Source organism: Carcharodon carcharias, chromosome 4 (genome assembly GCF_017639515.1).
Source record: "Carcharodon carcharias isolate sCarCar2 chromosome 4, sCarCar2.pri, whole genome shotgun sequence".
Lineage (NCBI taxonomy): Eukaryota > Metazoa > Chordata > Chondrichthyes > Lamniformes > Lamnidae > Carcharodon > Carcharodon carcharias.
Genome location: NC_054470.1, coordinates 100,148,005 through 100,168,955, shown reverse-complemented (window position 1 = coordinate 100,168,955; position 20,951 = coordinate 100,148,005). Strand labels below are relative to the sequence as shown.

At 44.0% G+C, this 20,951-nt stretch overlaps 1 protein-coding gene across 1 annotated transcript in view; it reads right to left on the bottom strand.

The window, feature by feature from the left end:
- dnah6 (dynein, axonemal, heavy chain 6) overlaps positions 1 to 20,951 on the bottom strand; it is a 425,407-nt gene that overhangs the window by 384,270 nt on the left and 20,186 nt on the right. The window contains exons 6-10 of the mRNA XM_041185312.1: positions 11,168 to 11,302; positions 4,278 to 4,428; positions 3,819 to 3,939; positions 2,759 to 2,933; positions 1,212 to 1,388 (exon numbers count right to left, since the gene is read on the bottom strand). Coding sequence (XP_041041246.1) covers positions 1,212 to 1,388; positions 2,759 to 2,933; positions 3,819 to 3,939; positions 4,278 to 4,428; positions 11,168 to 11,302 — 759 coding nt within the window. The remainder of the gene's footprint in view (positions 1 to 1,211; positions 1,389 to 2,758; positions 2,934 to 3,818; positions 3,940 to 4,277; positions 4,429 to 11,167; positions 11,303 to 20,951) is intronic.

Here is a 20,951-nt window from a genome sequence, read left to right as displayed (position 1 = left end):
CTTCACATGTCTTGATGAAATGATTTATAATAAGTTATATGTGTTTTTAATACAGTGGTTGATGATAGGACTTTATTTTGAAAAGGTAAGTGATCATTAAGTTGACCAGCACTGTGAGAACAGTAAAGTCTTCAGATGCATAATAGCACATTATCCACTAGATAAAGTGCTCTCTGCATTAAACAATAGTGTAATTCAGGTTTGACTGTGTCAATTGGCCCTTTTGCTTTAATTTTTTCAATGAATTTCAAGTCAGCCATTTGTTTCTCTGTTTCAACGCTTGAACTCAGCTCTTTGAATGACTTCAAATATTTTAATCCAGCTTTAGAGATTTTGTTGACACACGTGTACAATGGAATTTTAATATTAATACTTGGCTGAGTTCCAAACACATTAATTGATTCAGCTCAGCAGGGGCTGATTTACACAGCTGTCAAGCAGGCTGTGTATTTGTTTATCATAGCGGTTTTATGAGCTCTTAATAGGATTATGTTTTAATTGGATTTTTAATGACTCTTTATTTTGACAGTTTAATGAGCACCTCAAAGACTTATCAATTTTATTATAGGGATCATGAGTTCCATACCTAGTGGATACAGAGTGAATGGGCATTGGGGGTTAATGGGCGGTGAGGGCAGTTGAAGGGGTAAGAGCGTCTAGAGTGGGTCTGGAAAGTGAAGGGTGATATGTGATATGGAGAGACATGAGGGTATAAAGGAGGTGAAGGGGATGGAGGGGGGAGGTGAGGATGAGGGGGTTTCACACTCATCTCCAAAATTGGGTGACGTCCCAATGAACCTTTCAGTCTGCCCACCTCCATCTCCATATTGGGCTTGCTTACAGAGGCAGCAGCTCCAATTCCAGCACAGTCTATGCGACCCAACCATGAAAACAGTGTGGGTGGTCACCGCTAGCAGGAAACAGGATCATAATGTTGGGAAATGACCCAACTCCCAAGATGAAAATCTGGCCAACAAAAACTTCATTCTGTTTCTTTGCTGATTTTATCAGGAGGAGCCGAGTTGTAAAGGATTTCAAAAAAGTCAAGGGATTTTGTTAAAAATCAGCAAAGAAACAAAGAAAGTGAAATGACAAATTCATTATGAAATAAACTGTTAAGGAAAGATTTATGTTTCTCAGGTGACTAAAACTGGTGATATTTAGAAAAATGTAGCTGAAAATATGAACAAAATTAAATCTTTTGGACAAACCTCAAATTCACCAAGTGGGGGACGAAACACTAAATCTTGATAATTTAATACCATGTCTACAAGGAACATTGGTACAAACACTTCATTCTGGACACCTTCATCCTCCCGGTCTTCATCATCAAGATCTTCATCCTGGAAATCTTCAACTGTGGGAATGCTGGCCAATAGTGCAAGAGACTAATGAAGATAAGATAAGTAAATAAATATAAAACTATTTTATCATCAAAATACTTCACACAAAAGGATCTGTTTTGAAAACCTCTGACTTAATAATTATTTGGCTATCAATGTAATTATAGTGTGTGGCTGTAAAAGCACTTGGATCTCATGATGTGATACATTCCCTATTGCTTTTCATATCAAAGTGTATTTAATGATGATGTGTATCACAATGGTGTGTGAAAACATGGCAGTCACTGGATGTGGTCCCCAGGCCTGAGGCACATCATAAAAAATAGCATGAAATGTCAAGATGAAATTTCAGTAAGCTCATGTTCAATTAGATCAACTGGATAATAGTTTAAAAGATGTAGGCCCAGATCTTCCATTCAGTGCAGGAGAGGGTGCATCCGACACTGACTGCGATTTAAACTGTCCACTTACCAATTTACTTTGGAGCCTTTGCAATTTCCAATGCAGGCTCCTGGAGGGATGCAGGGGTGAACATAGTCGGGAAGCAAATTGTTGGTTTAATTTCATCGCAGTCACTCTCCCCTTTTCTCGTCATGCACTAAAGACACATCCCTTAAGGTCTGTCTTCAGATCATTGGTTTAAAAATGAAGCTGTCAACCTCCAAGCTGCATAGCCTCAGCCCACTGACAGTGCTAAACCCCGCTCACCGATGTTCATCCCTCTCCCTCAACCCCCAACAATGTTCACCCATCCCCACTGCCTGCCAATGTTAAACCCCTCACTCGCACCCCCCCTCAACAATGTTCACAAGTCCCTCACTCCCCCTCCCCGGACAATGTTTAGCTCGCGACAATGTTCAACACCTTCCCTCACCCCCCAACAATGCTCACCCCCCTCACTCTCATCCCCCTCGGGGGTCGGGGAGGAGGGTTGAACATTGACAGGACAGACGTGAACATTGTCAGTGGGGGGGGCGGGGCGTGAACATTGTTGGGAGGGAGGTGAACGTTTCTGGGAAGATAGGGGGGTAAACAGTTTGTGAGCACTGAAGTACTTTGACGGTCCAGCTGATTTATTTAGAGCTTTGCTGGTTTTATACCTGCTATGAAAAGCTCTAAGTAAATCTGTGTAAAAACCAGGGTAATTATAGTGTAAAAAGCCCAAATCTAAATGGTTCTGGCCAGCTTATCCCACTATCACTGGAATCACAGAGCAGTCTGGGCAGGGTAAACTGCCAATCAGAACTTTAAACTTCCCGCCTAAGTACCGCAGATGTGTGTATCTCGGAGTTCCTTAGGTCACTGATGCACGTTGGGACCCTAAGTTGATTTGGAGGCCTCTCCCCATAATGGAGGATTTGGGCCTTAATTGTCCACTTCTAAAAAAACTTAATCCAAATACTTTAAATGTCTACCTTTTGTTCCAACTCAGCTTCCTTTTCGGCATGCATTGTGCTCCAAATTATAATAAGCTCTTCCTCTGGAATGCGTCTCAGCTTTTCTACCAGGTGATTGAATAAGATTGTGATGGAATGCACTGTGAGGACATGTAATGTGTTCACTATGAGGTAATCAGTAAGGCGAATGAAGCTAGAAGGAAAACAGAAGAGGTATTGAAATTTTGCTTGATTAGTTTATAATGGCTCAAATCTTCAGATCAAAGTTGGTACCACTGAATCCAATGTTGATCAGACAGAAAGCAACTCACTTACATGGATACCTTGAAAAAGGCCAGACTTCCGATCCACAGTGCATATGAACTCCCTCAGCACAGGGATCCATACAGAGAGCAGCGAAGTGAATCGGCATAGAAAACACACCCCTTTTTATGGCACAAGCTGCCATTATGTAAGTTTAAGTGTCCAGTATGCATTTTGTGAAAGGGTGAACACATGATTGATTGAATGGGTAGGGTGGAAGATGAGTAGGGTGGTAGGGTGACAGGTGGATAGGGTGGGTGAGGTGGATAGATGGGTAGGGGCCAGTCAGGTCGGTCAGGGGTGTAATCAGGTGGTGGGGGTTAACCAAGTTGAGTCGGAAGGGTGGTAGTCAGGTGGTGGAGGCTAGTCAGATCGGGGGGGCAGTCGGGTCAGGTCGGATCAGGGAGGAGTCGGGGGATTCAGGTCAGACTATAGAGAGGGAATTGGAGGACAAGGGGGGTCCTGTTGGGGGTCAGTTGTATAGTTACCCAAGAATTAGACTAGGATTTTTCTCTCTAACATTTCCTGGGTAACTATCCAGGGTAAGTAAATCTGAACTGTTCAAAGATAAAGTTGGAGACTTTTTTTGGAGGGTCCCATGGAGCAGGGGAATTGCCCAATGGAAGTTCAAACTTCATGGGAAATTTCCACAGAATCCATATGTCGGAGCATCCGCAGGGTCCCAACATACATCTTGGATCGTATGTCCAACAATCTGAAGACCAGAAGATCTGGGCTGAAAATTAAAACAGAGCTTCTATAAGTTATCACTGACCAGGTTAACCTCCTGCAGTGAGACCTCTTATTCGCTTGTCCGGTATAGTTTATTTTGTCAGATGTCTCCATAAGGATCTCAGTGGCAATAGCGGAATGTACAACATTAGTATCACCAATGCCTGTAAGTCAATAAAATTTTTATTTTCAGCAATGTGCATGATCAGAGAAGTTATACACTGCAAAATTAAGCTGCAATTTTCAAAGTTACATAAACAGATAAAAATTCATCCCAAAAGCAGCAGCAAACTTCCTAAGAAAGTTTTCATAAAAGAATGCAAAATAGTTTATTTATGGAGCAGATGTAGTCTAGATTATAGACTTAAAAAAATATTAAAGCTTGACAAAAATATTCATTGCCAACATAAACTCACATTTTTATAAAAGCGGACATGAGTATAATTATTTAAGTAGGCTGTGGCCTTCATTTTAACACACATTCACTTGGACAAATAAACACACTTGCACATTGCATTCCAATCAGTACCTGCACTCTGCATCTCAGACAAATAGTCATCTGGTATAAACCCAGCTTCCAGTAAGGCTGTGCAACAGGCAATCTTAACCGTTTGTTGTGCAATTTTCCTGAACTGGGCCAAACGCTCAGCACCCTGTAGAACCAAAACAACACATGCTTTAATTAGTTCCATGATTACTTGTGTGGATAATCAAACTTCACCTGAAATAGCTAAGCCTCAAACATTCGACACCAACAGACAATAATCCATATCATAACTTTGACCTACATAAGAATTACAATGTGAAAACAGACCTCCACACGGCAGTAGTCCTGGCCTGTTCATATATCAATTTTATCACATTTTCTCCAATCAGGTGCGAGGATGGATGCCAGTTTTTTAAAACATTTTTGGGAATATGGTGGTATTCTGTAGAGAAGGCTGTGTGTTTGTGTATGTGTGTCCATGGGTAATTAAACTGTGGGAAGGTCAGTAAAGACAAAAACAGAATTACCTGGAAAAACTCAGCAGGTCTGGCAGCATCGGTGGAGAAGAAAAGAGTTGACGTTTCGAGTCCTCATGACCCTTCGACAGAACTTGCGTAGTCGAAGGGTCATGAGGACTCGAAACGTCAACTCTTTTCTTCTCCACCGATGCTGCCAGACCTGCTGAGTTTTTCCAGGTAATTCTGTTTTTGTTTTGGATTTCCAGCATCCGCAGTTTTTTTGTTTTTATTTTAGGTCAGTAAAGACAGCCTGTCTATGGGAATGGAGAGATGAAAGGTAAAGGTGTGAGATGCATGCATTCATAATGAGAGGCTATTATGAAGTTGGAGTTACAAGTTAACAGGTTGGTTTTTAAAATTTGCATTAGGTGATAGATAAGGACTTGACTTTTCAGCTGCTAAATTTTAAAGGCAGTTTAAGAGATTTTTACAACTTACAAAGGTTTCATAAATAAACAAGGGAAGGTTATTAAAAGGAGGCGCTGTTTCCTCAGGGGCAGAGGCCCTCAAGGTGGACCCTCAGAAGGGAAAGTAAGCAGATGGCCAGAAAGGTAAACTCCTGGGGTGGAATTTCCCAGCTCCCCACCCCGCCTCCAAAAATTACACACCTTTGATTGTGCTTTGACACAGAAGCTTGGATGTCAATGCGTGCTGCCAAGCGGTAGAAGTCTCACTCAGCACTATCAGACTGCATCCTTCAGATTACAGAGGAGCCCAAACTTTCAGTCATGGTTTGATAGCTTTGGGGGCTCACGGGGGCGCAAGGTGGAAATCATAAACTGAACAATGCCAACTGCAAAGAGTAGACCTCTTGGGGCCATTAGGCAGATGTATTTTCGCCCTTGGCCCCTTTTCAATTGGTTCCTTCTGACCCTCGGGACAAAAAAGGGACAAAGGGTCTTTGCAAGCCAATCCCACAATGGCCCAAATCATGATTATACCCTCGCATGGATGCGCTACAAGAGTTAAGACGCCACATTCCCTAATTCGGGCTTTGATTGTCCCTAACATGTATCAGCCATACCTTCCTCTCAATTTGGAAAAGCGGAAATTAATTGGGTACCCTTCAATTGACCCACGATGGTCGACTCCTCCCACAAGCTCTGAGAGTCCTCCACTGCCATTTTTTCCATACTGGCTTTTCAACCATGACAATGGAGCAGCTTGAAAAATGGCAGTGTTGAAGTTCTACTACCAGGCCTCCACCCTATGACCGTCAAGATCCTTCCCATCTTGCTGGGCGATTTCCCTCTCTCCAATCACTCTCCTTCCTCCCCCTCTCATCCTTGACCCCATCGTTATAGTGGTTGATATCCCAGTCCACCCCACTGAACTGCTTAAAGTCGATGTGCCGATGCCCCCTCCCCATTTTGAGGCCTTTTGCAATGTCACTTACAGAGACTCACCGCCTCCCTCATATGAGACCATTGAATGCCTGCCCCTACATTACCTCTTCTCCATCTACAGGCTGCAGATCCCTCCCCTGAATGTGACTGTGCCATCTGCAGCCCAGTATGAAGCCAAGAACATCCAGGCCAGACGTGTGTGAAGAAATGACCATGCCCTGCACAACTAACAGAGGACTGACAGGTCCTTCCCCTCCCTGGACTGAGAACAGGACAGACGTGCCAAGCATAGCCCTCTAAATTGTAGCATGGATTGGGCCACCCCCCACAGCCCACCCCCCCACCCCAGCCTTCCCACTGGTTTGGAAAGGTAAGCCTTCACTCAGAGACCCCCATGCCTCCCCGCTGGTCTTGCCTGTGCAGGCTGGCACAGAATCAGAGCAGCCGTGAGCACAGTGCAATGAAAGACGAACATACCTCGAGGTCATGAGGGAAGTGGTGCTAGCCAGGTGCACATTATTTATGTCCAGTCGTGAATCATGCTGGTCTACTTAGCTGCTAGTGTGGCCCTGTGATCTGGACAGGGACCGTGAATCTGGTGAGCTGCCATTTTAATGAGTATTCATGATATTTAAGTGAATGCAAATGCAGTTCCCGAAATGGCACAATGGACTGCCGGACCCACCATGAAAGTAGAGAGCAGACAATCACAACCATTTTTTACATCAGCGGGAAACTGACTTTTGGCCTTCCTCCACATTTTCCCGCCCCACCTGCCATGACGCCAACCCCACACCCCCCCGTTAGGACATAGAGATAGTTAAGTAAATTATATTGGTACTTGTAGGTGTTAGGAATGAGTTTTAGCTTTAATGTTTAAGTTTGATTTGTATTTCTGTATCTGTGTTTTAAGAAAGGTCAAATGGAGTTTCAGTTTCACTTTAAAAGATGCTTGCATTTCTAAGGAGGAGGTTTACCACCCCTAAAGAGAAGGTAAACATACAAGGGTAGAAGAATTGGACTGTTGCCTAGCAACAGGGGGCCCGAGAGGCAGGTCCCTCCCACAGACATGTACACACACACACACACACACACACACAAGAAGAGAAACAGTAGTTTGATTTGGAAGCTGTTGGAGTTCAGCTGGTTTGGGAGACATCTGCCAAACAGAAGCCACCTAGCAACGTGACAGATAGCTAGCTACAAGCTAAAGTTGGTTGAAAGTAGCTGCCAGAGAGAGACAGATAGCTAGTCCCAAGTTAAAGAATAACCCCAAAATCCAGGGGAGTGGAAGAAGGGAAAGTCCAAAGCAGACCTACTAGTCAAAGCTAGGACAGGAAATTGGAAAATGTCCTGTGAAATAAAGTTAAGAGTGAGGGGCAGAGAGAAAGGCTCTAAGTGACATATTTAAAGAGACAAAAGTTGCATAAAGCAGATTTAAAGCAAGAACAGCTTGCAAGAGGCAAGAAGGGCCAAAGAGATAACTGAAAATCTGTAATTCTTTGCTATTGGCATGTAAAACAGTAGTGTACTGTTAATGCTGAGTCGGCGAGAGAGAGTGTGTGGAAGACAGCTCAAATTTGTGTGGTGACCCAGGGAAGAGGAACATCAGAAGGAAAGTTTGAAACCTTGGAGGTGAACCCTTGTGGAAGGCATCTGAGAGAAAACGTTGGTTTGGGTGAAAATTCCACACTGAAGTCTTAGAGAGTGGAGCTTGGAAACCCTCGTCTGAAGGACGGAATTTGGTGAGACTGGTTAGCTCATGCTGTGACAAGCGTCTGGGGGGGCAATTGAGGGGAGATCCATAACATCTGGTTGAGGTGGCATCTGTCACTTGATTTCAGAGTGTGATGTGTCTGACAACAGTGTGCCTATTGGTACATGGACTGTGTACTTACTGTGGACATTAAAGTATAAGATAGCTTTTGTAACTTGTGTTATCCTTACAAATCTGTGTATATCTGTAAAGGTATAGTTGTGGGTAAAGGAGTATTGTAATATAGTTCATCTTTTCTTGCTGAACAAATGTTTTATTATTTTGTTAAAAGTTCATCAGCTGACTCCTGAGAAACTGTCTAGTAGCTACTCTCCACGTATCTAAACAAAGATATAAAAGTTAGGATCTATCAAGCTGGGTTCTACTCTGGGATCATGCTTGTCCAGGGGTAACCTCAGCTGAGATCATAACACCCCCCCACTGAAGAGACCGGAAAATCCCACCCCTGGAATCTCGCCCTGAGGACCCAACAGCTGTGTCAGAAGTTCAATGGCCACGTGAGTGGTTCATCACATAAAATCTCCTACCCACCACACCACCAACCTCTCACACTGCTCAATGCATCACACCCTCATCACCCGCCCAGGGAGTGCACTCCCTGGCACTCAGAACTCAGGCCTAACATTCAAATGCTGCACCTCACCCTCATACATGATTACTGATGGCAGCCTCACAATCACCACTTCCTGCCTCCGCATACCTTTTCCTTAGTTAAAAGAACTTGTCCTGCAAATTACTTTTGCCAAGATTTGTCCACCCTGCATTCCATGGCGGGAAGGCAGTAATTTAGACTCTACAGTAGCTGTGTTTTAGGTGCTGCGCAGCCTTCTAATGCCTAAAAATGGTGTCCAACATGTGTGCTCAACTGATGGAAAGTGCACCAGATATTGATAAAAGGGTCTGTGTGCACAAACTGACCAAACATCCACAGTATGCAGAGCAAAGAGATTGTGATGTCAATCAGTAACCAAAGCTCATTTGATGACAGTGCTGCAATTTATGAGGTCCAATCTATGCCCTATCTTAACCTTATAAAGCTGAACAAAGCTGAACAAATGGCATGAAAGAATAGCACTATTTAAAGGGATATGAACTACTTCCAGGGCAAGTTAATGGATTATTTCTCCTGGTTGCTGGTGCCAGCTGTGTACATTTTTGGTGCTTTTCTATACTTGCCTAAGTTTCAGTAGTCTAGGGAGCGGCCTGGCTGATCCTGAAGTATCTTCTTGTACATTCAAGTTGCTTTCAGACATGGTTGGCTTGATAGGCCTTCGTCTTGGAATTGAGCATGACAAGGAGAATGAAAAGAAGCCACGCAGAGCAGTACAGGCTGTTAGGAGGTGGAGGGAGGAGAAAAAGGCTCTCAGCAGGAGATCATATCCACCACGGGTTTTCATGGCACAATTCTCCTGAGGCAATCTCAGCAATGACCTGTAATTGAGATGTCTTCACTTCTGAGGTCATGAATGAAGTGTGTCAATGCTGCAGCCATAGCTGTAACTTCAAAGAAATTCAAGGACCACATTGTCTTTGGATGCCAAGGTGACTGTGGTTCTGAACCTTAATGCTGCAAGTATAAGCAACATCCCACCGTTTGCAGTATGCAGTTTCTGTGGGTCTTTGTTTCGCCTAGTGTGCCTACGAGGTATTTTCCCACTGGCTGGTGCATGAGTGGCGCAAGGCTGCTGACCCCAAAAGGAAAAGATTGAAGGAAGCCTTGAAGGCAATCTCAAACAGCCTTGGATCGAAAAGGCCCAATTTCCATTGTATTTTCCCCCATCTACCATTTCTGTCAGTTGTTGAAAGAACAATATAAGATCTAACAAGTATGATTTTCTTTTCAGAACTCCCAATTGCTGTTATTTCATGTGATAATTTATCCATTAATTTGTTCCCATGTAGCTACTACCCTTGTCCTACTAAGTGCTGGAGGTTGTGAGTTTGAGGGGTGCTTTCTCAGAAAGCCTTGGTGACTTGCTGCAGGACATCCTGTATTTAGTATAAATGCTCAAGGGAGTGGATTTTCAAACTAAAGGATGAGGTGCCAATCATGAAGAATTGCCACACTGGAATTCCTGGCCCAAAATCTGCTTGCTAATCATTCATAATCCTTTTGCAGATCTTTGATCCTTTCCTTTTTATATTTTGATTTCCAATATGGACAACAATGACTAACTGGTCCCCTCCCTTTCCATGATATTTTCCAAAATGGCCCCTACCCAAGTAGCTGGGAGGCAAAAATGCATCTAGGAAGTTTGGTGTTATGAAAATATAATAATTTCCATAATATTTTTCTGGTTTGTTGTAAAATAGGTTTAGGGTGTGAGTGTAGATGGTTCTGTCAATGTGATTTGATTACATTTGGAGTCAGGTAGACTGCAAGCTTGAAATTATCAAAAGAAGCTAGGTGTAGAAATGTACTTGAAATGCTAATGAGTATACAGGGATGCTGTCTTAGCATGCAAGGTGTGAAGGGAACTTTTTAGAAAAGTGAAGGGATTGTTTGGATTTCAAAGGGATATTAGTCTGCTTACAACTAACCAAGTAAGCAAGGCTAAGCATTGTATTTATTTTTCCCAAAGGTTGCTGACAATATTGGCAACATGAAAGTTTTTTATATTACGGGAAAGGTACAGTTCCAAAGACATATAGAACAATGGAGTTTACATATTAGAGAGAGAGAAACATATATAAAGGAGAATGAAAGGGTATGTCGAGGCCATGTAAGATTTAACAGGTATGTGTGAAAGCCATCGGGAAGCTTCCAGCCATTTGTACAAAAGTCTGCTGTGTCCAGTAACTAAAGTTGGAGAAAACCATTTGGAATTCCACTGTCAAGTGGGTACTGTGTTAACTTGCTAGATTTTTTTAAAACTGAAATCTATTTTGGGCTGTTGCCTTAAAGGGGGTATGTAACTGGGAATCAGGTTAATTAGGAATTTTCGGAGTTGTTATATTAAGTAATTGGAGTTTTATGTATGTGTTTGAAATCTTTTATTTTGTTAATAAATATTTTAATTTTTTAAATCTCTAAAACTCTTAGTGGACTCATTACTTCTGAATTCAGTGCACACATCTTATCGTAATAAATACAAATTGCAAAACCGTTGTGATAGCATGGCCAAGTTTCCCTTGTGGATTTGGTCCACCTGGCACACATCATCTGCCAAGTCATAACACTTGGTCTGAACATCAAAAGATAGCGTCTACATAGGCTAGTATTAACTATTTTAGAAATAACATTTCAAGTTTGTTATATATTACCTCATCAAGCTGTTGGAATTGAACTGTCTTGAACTCCTCTAGGGTGTACGTGTGTCTTCTGTTAATATTACATAGGGCCATGTCACCAATACGGTAACACATGTCACTGATGTTGAGAAGAGCAGGCCTCAATGACTTTATGGAAGAAAAGCACAAGATATTTTATTACAAGCCCATAATAAGGTCATCAACTATTATTTGAAGGTTTTGCATGTAGTTTTGCTGGGCATTTTGCATGCTCTTATTCATCTATTTTTAATATGGTAACTGCATTCAAACATCAGTTTAAAAAGGTAAAAAGGGATTCATTTTTACGCTACTACAAAAATACAAAAATATAAACTTATTTCCCTCTAAAGTTTGACATTTGAAAATGTTTTGATTACCTTAAATTATTGTATGTTATTAGCCATTGCATGAATACAATTACTACAGGTGGCAACAGTAACAATGATTCGCATTTATATAATTATACAAAGGAAAAATATCCCATGGTGCTTCACTAAGGTACAAGAAGAAATATGAATGCCAAGCCAGAAAAGGAGGTATTTGAAGTGAGAACAGAAAGCTTAATCAAAGAGTTGGGCTGCAAGCACAGTCTTAAATGATGAGATAGAGGTGGAAGAGTGAGGGAATTCAAGAGGGGAATTCCAGAGCAAGGAAGGCTAACAAGGAAGACCACCAAAAGTGGTGTGAAGGGTGGAGGAGAATACAAAAGAATTCAGAGAAAGGGTATGGCACTGGAAATGGTAAGGGCTATAGAGTAATTAAAACATATTTTAGGAATTTTAACTTTGAGGTTTTGGAGGACCAGGAGTCAATATAGATCAGTAAGGATAGGGAGACAGGCAACTGAGACTTGGGGTAGAATCTTCGGTGAGCGGGGACGGGGCCCGCTCGCCAAGGTGTAAAATGACGTGGGGTGACGTCGGGCGTGCGTCCCAACATCACCGCGCGTCATTCAGATTTCCGACTTGGCTGCATGCCTGCTGAACTGTCAAAAGCCTATTAAGGCCATTTAACAATCAATTAAATCATTGACCTGAGCTGCCCATCCAACCTTAAGGCTGGCGGGCAGGCGAAGAGCCCAGACGGCCTTCGCATTACTCATGGAACCTCATCCACAGGCGGAGTGAGGTTTCATGAACGTTTTTAAAGTGTTGGAAAATTTTTATTAACATTAACGGACATGTCCCAGCTCATGTGACAGTTTCACATGAGGAGACATATCCTTAAAATTTTTTTCTCCCTTTATTCAATGTTTAATACATGAAATTAATCTCCCTGAGGCACCTCTATGCCTCAGGGAGATTTCTGCACACTTTCGCGCACATACACGAAAAAGCGCACTTTCCGACACAGCCTACTCCCCCCGCCCACACAAGGAGCGCTCAGCACTTCCAGGCGCGCATCACACTCTGAGTGGGCCTTAATTGGCCTGCCCATGTAAAATGGCGGCGCCGAGCCGCGCCCGCCCTGCACAAACCCCCCACCCCCGACGGGGAGAAAATTTTCCCCTTGATATTGGATAGTATACCAGCAGTGAAGCTTTGGATGAGATGAAGTTAAACAAAAGGTGAAGAATAGAAATTCAGTCAAAAGAGCATTGCATTAGTTCAAATAAAAAGAGAAAACACTAAAAATACTCAGTCACAGGTCAGGCAGCATCTGTGGAAAGAGAAAGGTGGGAAATTTTCCATGGCTCATGTAGGTGGGTTCGGAATCAGGAGAGGGCAGAGAAATGAGAAAAAGTGCTGCCAGACAGGTATGCCGACATGTCCTGCCTCCTCCCGCTTTTACCGGAGGCAGTTTGTATGTGCTATTGGCAACCTGCCCAGCAACAGCAGGAAGCTCCATCGAGTTAGTTAATGATTCAATTAGCCATTTTTCCAAGACAGTGGAATCTTCCCTGCATCATATGGGGAAAGGAACTTCACTGAATCTCTGTCTCCAAGCGGACAGCAGCAGAGTGGGCACTCCCAGTGGGGTGGGTGAGCCTCGCTATTGGCTAATATTTTCCAGGCTTTCTGAGACTCTCTCCTCCAGGCTTTGACTGCATTGGAAACAGCGGTACCAAAGGGAGGCAGAGTTTGGAAAAAAAATTAAAAGGGCGGAATTCCATCATCCAAAAATCAGAATTCTGCCAAATGGCAGAAATTTCTCATCCCTGGAAGCAGGGAGGTTACATTAAAGTTATATAGTAGCTTGGTTAGACACACTAAAGAGCACAATGCACAGTTCTGGACTCCTTTTGACAAACAGGGCAAATGAAATGCAGCTGAGCTAACTGGGGTCAGGGAGGAGGTGGAAGGAGTGTTTGTTTCCTTTTTCTATCTTTTTCACCCCACAGGAATTGGTTTTTGCTCTACCACAGGGAAAGGAGCTAGCTGTTGGTGAGTATCTGGTAAGTGGGTAAGTTCTATTCTATCCCTAAGGTTTAATATAGTACATAAATTGATGGTAAAGTTAATAAGATATATAAGAGCGCAACATAAATAAGTGATTAATATAATTAAGTAATTATTTAAAATACATTAAGGATGGCATGTGATGTGTCAAAGCTGCAGCATGTGGGAGCTCCTGGATAATATTGTGATCCAGGGCAAAAACGCCTGCAGTAGTGTTTGCAGCTTGAGAAATTCAGCTCAGAGTCATTGAGATAGAGGCTGAGCTGCAGACTCTGCAAGACATCATGGAGGGGGAAAGTTAACTGAATGCTTTATACCAAGAGGCAGTCACACCACTTAGGATAGGGTATTCTCAGTGGTCAGGCACAGGAGGGTGTCACTGTGAGTGAGGCAGGGAAGGGGACCCAGAGGCCAGGAGTGCAGGAATGTGAGCCTCTGCAATTGTCCAATAGGCTTGAGGTTTTCTCAGCTCGTTTGGATGAAAGAAGGGGCTGCAGGGTGGATGAGCAAACTGACCGCGTCCAGGAAGCCATCCAAATGGGGAGGGAAAAAAGGAATGTAGTGCTAGTAGGGGAAAGTATAGTGAGGGAGACTGACACTGTTCTCTGAAGTGAAGAACAAGAGTCCAGATGGCTGTGTTGCCTGCCCGGTGCCAGGGTTCGGGACATTTGCTCAGGGCTGGAGAGGAACTTGCAGTAGGAAGGGGAGGATCGAGTGGTTATGGTCCACGTAGGTACCAATGACATAGGCAGGAGGAGGAAGGAGATTCTGCAGAGTCACCACGAGGAGCTAGGCACCAAATTAAGAAGCAGAACCTCAAAGCTAATAATTTCTGGATTATTATCTGAGCCACATGAAAATTGGCATAGGGCAAATAAGGTTAGAGAAATGAATGAATGGCCCAAAGACTAGTGTGGGTGAAGTGGATTCAAGTTCGTGGGGCACTGGAAAATGGGAAAGTGGGATCTGTACCATTGGGACGGTGTACACCTGAACCATGCTGGGGCTAGTGTCCTCGCGAGTCACATAACTAGGGAAGTAGAGAGGGTTTTAAACAGAAAAGTGGGGGCAAAGGATCAAATTTTGGAAGATGTGGTAAACTGAAGAGTAGAGACAAGGCAAGAGAGAATGGTATTAACATGGGAAATGATAAACAGACTGTGACAGGAAGGGACAAAGAGTACAAATCTAAGAGTAAATCAGCAGATAAGACTACAAAAATAACAAAAGGACAAAACTAAAGGCTCTGTATCCAAATGCACTTAACATTTGAAATAAAACAGATGACCTGATAGAGCAACTAGAAATAAATAGGTACGATCTGATAGCCATTACAGCAACATGGCTACAGGATGACATAGATTGGGACCTGAATATTGAAGGGTACATGACATTTAGGAAGGACAGGAAATGAGGAAAAGGTGGAGGGGTGGCTCTGTTAATGAATGATGGTATTAGCACTTTACAGCGGTATGACCTAACTTCAGGAAACCAGGGTGTAGAAGCAGCTTGCACTGAGATGAGAAATTATAAAGGCAAGAAGTCACTTGTGGGAGTGGTGTATGGGCCTCCTAATTGTAACTACATGGTAGAACAAAGTATATAAGAAGAAATAATGGGAGCGTGTCAGAAAGGTACAGCAATAATAATGGGGGATTTTAATCTATATATAGACTGGAAAAATCAGATGGGCAAAGGTGGCCTAGAAGTGGAGTTCATAGAATGTTTTTGGGATAGTTTCTTAGAACAGCACGTTCTGGCACCAACCAGATAGCAGGCTGCACTAGACCTGGTATTGTGCAACGAGGTAGGATTAATTGATAACCTCATAGTGAAGGCACCCCGAGGTAGCAAATTTTAAAAGAGCAGAAGCTGAGAGTCAGAGCGGAGAGTTAAAAGAGCAGGAGCTGGACTCGGGGCTGAAAGCGGCGCAAATACATCACGATTCAACAAGTGACAACACAGGGGAAGCAGCTGATTGGTAAGTAGGGTCAAGTGAGTACTTCTATTTCTACTTTCTCTACTAATGAATCTGCTGCAGTCCATTAGTTTAAACAAAATAAGGTGCGGACTTTGGACTGTAGTGGGAGTGTTTGGAGTGGAATAAGGCCCCTTGCATATTTAATATTCTTTAAAGGGAGTAACTAACGAACTTAATCTAAAGGGAAGTCATGGCAGCAGAGCTCACATCCATATAATGCTCCTCCTGTGCTATGTTGGAAGTCATAGATACTTCCAATGTCCCTGGCAACCATGTGTGCAGGAAGTGTGTACAGCTGCAGCTACTGACTACCCGCATTTCGGAGCTGGAGCTATGGGTGGATTTGCTATGGAACATCCACAATGCTATGATTATCATAGACAGCACATTCAGTGAGGTGGTCACACTGCAGCTAAAGACTGAACAGGTAGAAAGGGGATAGGTGACCACCAGGCAGAGTAGAGGAAGGCAGATAGTACAGGAGTCCCCCTGTGGCTGTCCCTCTCTCTAACAAATATACCATTTTGGATACTGTTGGGGGAGAAGACTTCTCAGGGGAAAGCAGCAGGGGCCAAGTCCATTGGGCCATGGGTGGCTCTGCTGCACAGGAGGGAAGGAAGAAGAGCAGCAGGGCTATAGTGATGGGTGGTTCAATAGTAAGGGGAACAGACAGGCGTTTCTGCGGTCGCAAAAGAGACTCCAGGATGGTATGTTGTCTCCCTGATGGCAGGGTCAAGGATATCTCAAAGATGCTGCAGGGCATTCTGAAGGGGGAGAGTGAACAGCCAGTGGTCGTGGTACATATTGGTACCAACGACATAGGTAAAAAATGGATGAGGTCCTACAAGCTGAATGTAGGGAGTTAGGACGTAAATTAGAAAGTAGGACCTCAAAGGTAGTAATTTCAAGGTAGATGAATTAACAGCGCAAATAGACATAAACGGTTATGATATAGTTGCAATTACGGAGACATGGCTGCAGGGTGACCAAGGATGGGAACGGAACATCGAGGGATATTCCATATTTAGGAAGGACAGACAAATAGGGAAAGGAGCTGGGGTAGAATTGTTAGTAAAGGAAGAAATCAATGCAATAGTGAGGAAGAATATTGGCTCGAAAAATCATGACGTGGAATCTGTTTGGGTCGAGATAAGAAACACCAAGGGGCAGAAAACATTGGTGGGGCTTCTCTATGGGCCCCCAAAAAGTAATGGAGATGTAAGGGAAGACATTAACCAGGAAGTTAGAGATATATGTAACGGGTACAACTGTAATCATGGGTGACTTTAATCTATGTTTAGATTGGACAAACCAAACTAGCAATAATACTGTGGAGGAGGATTTCCTGGAGTGTGTACATGATGGTTTTTTAGATCAATACGTTGAGGAACCAGCTAGAGAGCAGGCTATCCTAGACTGGGTATTGTGCAATGAGAAAAGATTAATTAACAATCTTGTTGTGCGGGGTCCCTTGGGGAACAGCGACCATAAAATGATAGAATTATTCATTAGGATGGAGAGTGAAGTTAAATCCAAAACTAGGGTCCTGAATCTAAATAAAGGGAGCTATGAGGGTATGAGACATGAGTTTTCAATGATAGATTGGGGAACCTTACTAAAAGGGTTGACAGTGGATAAGCAATGACCAATGTTTAAGGAACATATGCATGAATTACAACAATTATTTATTCCTGTATGGCGCAAAAATAAAACAGGAAAGGTGGCTCAGCCATGGCTTACATAAGAAATTTGGGCTATTATTAGATCCAAAGAGGAGACATATAAAATTGCCAGAAAAAGCAGCAAGCCTGAGGAATGGGAGCAGCTTAGAATTCAGCAAAAGCGGTCAAAAAGATTGATCAAGAAGAGGAAAATGGAGTATGTGAGTTAACTTTAAAGAAACATAAAAACTGACTGTAAAAGCTTCTATAAATATGTGAAGGGAAAAAGATTAGCAAAGACAAACTTAGATCCCTTACAGTCGGAAACAGGGGAAATTATAATGGGGAATAAAGAAATGGCAGAAGAATTGAACACATATTTTGGTTGTCTTCACAAAAGAGGACACTAATAATTTCCCAGAAATGTTGTGGAACCAAGAGTCTAGTGAGGAATTGAAGAAAATCAGTATTAGTAAAAAAAAATGATGCTGAAGAAATTAATGGGGCTGAAGGCTGAAAAATCAACAGAGCCTGATAATCTGGATCCCATAGTACTAAACAAATGGCCCTGCAATTATTGGGTGCATTGGTGGTCATCTTCCAAAATTCTATAGACTCTGGTGCAGTTCCTACAGATTGGAGGGTGGCAAATGTAACCCCAATATTTAAAAAAGGAGGGAGAGAGAAAATAAAGAATTACAGATCATTTAGCTTAACATCAGTTGTGGGGAAAATACTAAAGTCTATTATAATAGACGTGGTAACAGAACACTTGGAAAGCATTAATGCGATTAGACAAAGTCAGCATGGGTTTATGAAAGGGAAATCATTCTTAACTAACCTACTGGAGTTTTTTAGGATGTAACTAATAGAATAGATAAGGGAGAACCAGTAGATGTGGTGTATTTAGATTCCAAGAAGGGATTTGATAAGGTCCCACATGAGAGGCTGGTGGACAAAATTAAAGCACATGGGATTGGAAGTAATATATTGGCATGGATTAAGAATTGGTTGACAGACTGGAAACAGAGAGTGGAAATAAATGGGTATCTTTCTGGTAGGTAGATGGCAACTAGTGATGTACCACAGAGATCAGTGCTTGGGGCCCAGCTATTCATGACACATCAGGCAGAATTTTCCGTTGACCGACTCGGCGGCCAGCAGGCAGTTGATTGCCGCTGGAGAAATCGGCCGCCGTTTTCCGCGGACGGGCCAATTAAGGCCTGCCCAGTGGGTAAGTGACTCCCATGGAGAACGGGAAAATAGTCGCAGGGGCGGGCGGCCTCAGGCTGCCGGTTCCAATGGGGAACCGGCAACCTGTATAAAGAGCAGCCAAGCGGCCAAGCAGCCTGCTTGAGGCAGTGCACCATGGCCACTCGTGGAGGGAACAAGGACCGATTGGACAGCAGCATGAGCAGGAGGAGGGGGGCAGGCTGCAGGAGAGGCCAGCGGGGTCCACTCTGCCCCCGATTTTCAGATGCATGCCTTGCTGTCCTCCTCCAAGAGGTGTCTATCCATTGGCACGTGCTGTATCCAGAGGCTGGGAGGAGGAGGGCCCCCTATGTCACCAGCCAGGCATGGGAGGAGGTGGGTGACGCTGTAAGCGCCCATGATAATGTGCAATGCACTGGCACCCAGTGCAGAAAAAGATTCAATGATTTGCTGTGCTCTGGGCGGATGAGTACCATGTCGGTCTTGGCCATTTGACCCAGAAAGCAGCCTTAGCCTTTGAGCACCCCCACCATGTTTTGCTGTTGTTACTGCTTAGGGCATCTGGTGCACGCTGGGTTGGCAAATGGGTACTGAACATGCTTACATCAGCCCAGTGGTTGAGGTGAAGAAGGGTTCTCCCCACAGCATATGTTCGTGTTTGTGGCATTTGAGTAGTCTGGGGGAAACCTGCAGGGGAGGCCGCTAGACACACACGCAGAATTCCAACACATGTCATATTGATGGTAATGAGATGGTGCAAGGGGTGCTTCAAGGTGATTTGGCCAAGTGGCATCTGTTGGCATCAGCACCACACCTAGTTGCGCCTCCTTACCATGAGCGCTAAGACCCGTGTGCTATTCAAAGTGACAGACGCCGAATGTGTCCAAGGTGGCCTTTGGGGGAGGGGGTTGGGACCAGCCATACTATCTTCTGGGGACTGATCACCAGTAGTGTGGACGGGAGCCGCTGGAGGCCTCAGATGGGCCACTGTGGTTGGGGTGTGGCGTGTGCGTGCAGAGTATATGACCGAACAGCCCCAATAAATCCTCTTCTCTGTTTTGTGGGCAAAAAGTCACCACAATGCCAGGGAGCGCCAGAGGACTGGAGGTGGGTGCACCCTCCTCCAGCACCTCACAACCTTTGAAGAACAGGCCATGGAGCTGGGCAGGAAGCAGGAGGCCAGGGGTGGTGAGGCGGGGGTCCAGTGGCCAGGTATTTGAGGTCCACAATCCCATCCACTCTGTCTGCCCACAATCCAAAGCACTGATGGTTGCTGGAATCGTTAATGCTGAAACAATGTTCATTCACAGACTGAGACATTCTGACATGTGGGTCATACAGAAGGGACTCTCGTCCCCTTGAGGATTCGTGTCTCCACCACCTTCCAAAGTCACCTTATCCCATTTGTGACCACTATCAACATGGTCTAACATGCCATTGGATCGCTGCTGCACAGCCAAAGAGTTATTGCATCTTAGGGTGTTTCCGACCTCCAGCACCGTTTCAGCCAGTTTGCCCCACATTACTGTGTCCAAAAGGTCCTCAGCACCTCAGCTGTGAACCTCATGGCACTCAACTTAGATAAATGCCACCACGTTACTCATCCCTGTGCCAAGGGGAAATGTTGCCTTCTGTACAACCAGTCTATGCCCCTTCTAATGGAATGATGGCCAATAACGTGACCTTTCAATCTCCTGTGATCCACAGCAAATGTCGCAACTGTTTGCGATGTTTCCTCAGCCCTGTAACTATCCAGGCCAGAATGCATCCAGGTCAGGTACTTCTGCACTCTCCCCACTCCTATGGTACATAACATGCCATGTGGCATTCCTGAGGCCATCTAACCAGCCTGTCTGCATGTGTGTTTAATGGTTGGGGCTCCTCTTGACTCTTTCCCACCTCACCAATGTTCATCTCCTTAGGGTCTTGAAGGGTGAGCGACTTATGAGGCTGGGGGGGAAAGGGATGAAAGGTTGAACGTTTCTTCTGTTGATGCTGTGACAATTGGGGAGGTGCCAGTTCAGGAACTGGCCACTCCTTCCCAGGCAGAGCCATCACAGGCTCCACGGGCCAGAGGACGCCCGCCAAAGGTCAGAGGCCAATAGGACAGCAGAGTCAGCAGGCTGTCTCTCAAGCCACTCCGAGCTATGGGGCAGCACCTAGACGTAGCACCAGAAAACATAAGCATAAAGCACCTAAGGCACTCCACGGGTATGTCACTGGTGATTTTGTGTTGCCCTTAGAATAGGGACCCAAATTTTTCTTATTGCAATGGAGTGTTGTTTGCTTTTCCTTTGGACAGAATAAAGTCCACCTTTGTTACCATGGCTGAGGGTCTTTTGTTTGTGGTGCATTTTTCTTTTTCACATATTTATCATGAGTGTTTGAGTGGACAGTGATGTTTCTGTACTAAGCCCTTAGTTGCAGCTGAACAGGTGGAAGATGTGGCACTTAAATGCCATGTGTGAAAGTGACAGGCAATGCTGTTCCTGCTGATCCATGTGTGGGGAGCTAGCTGAAGG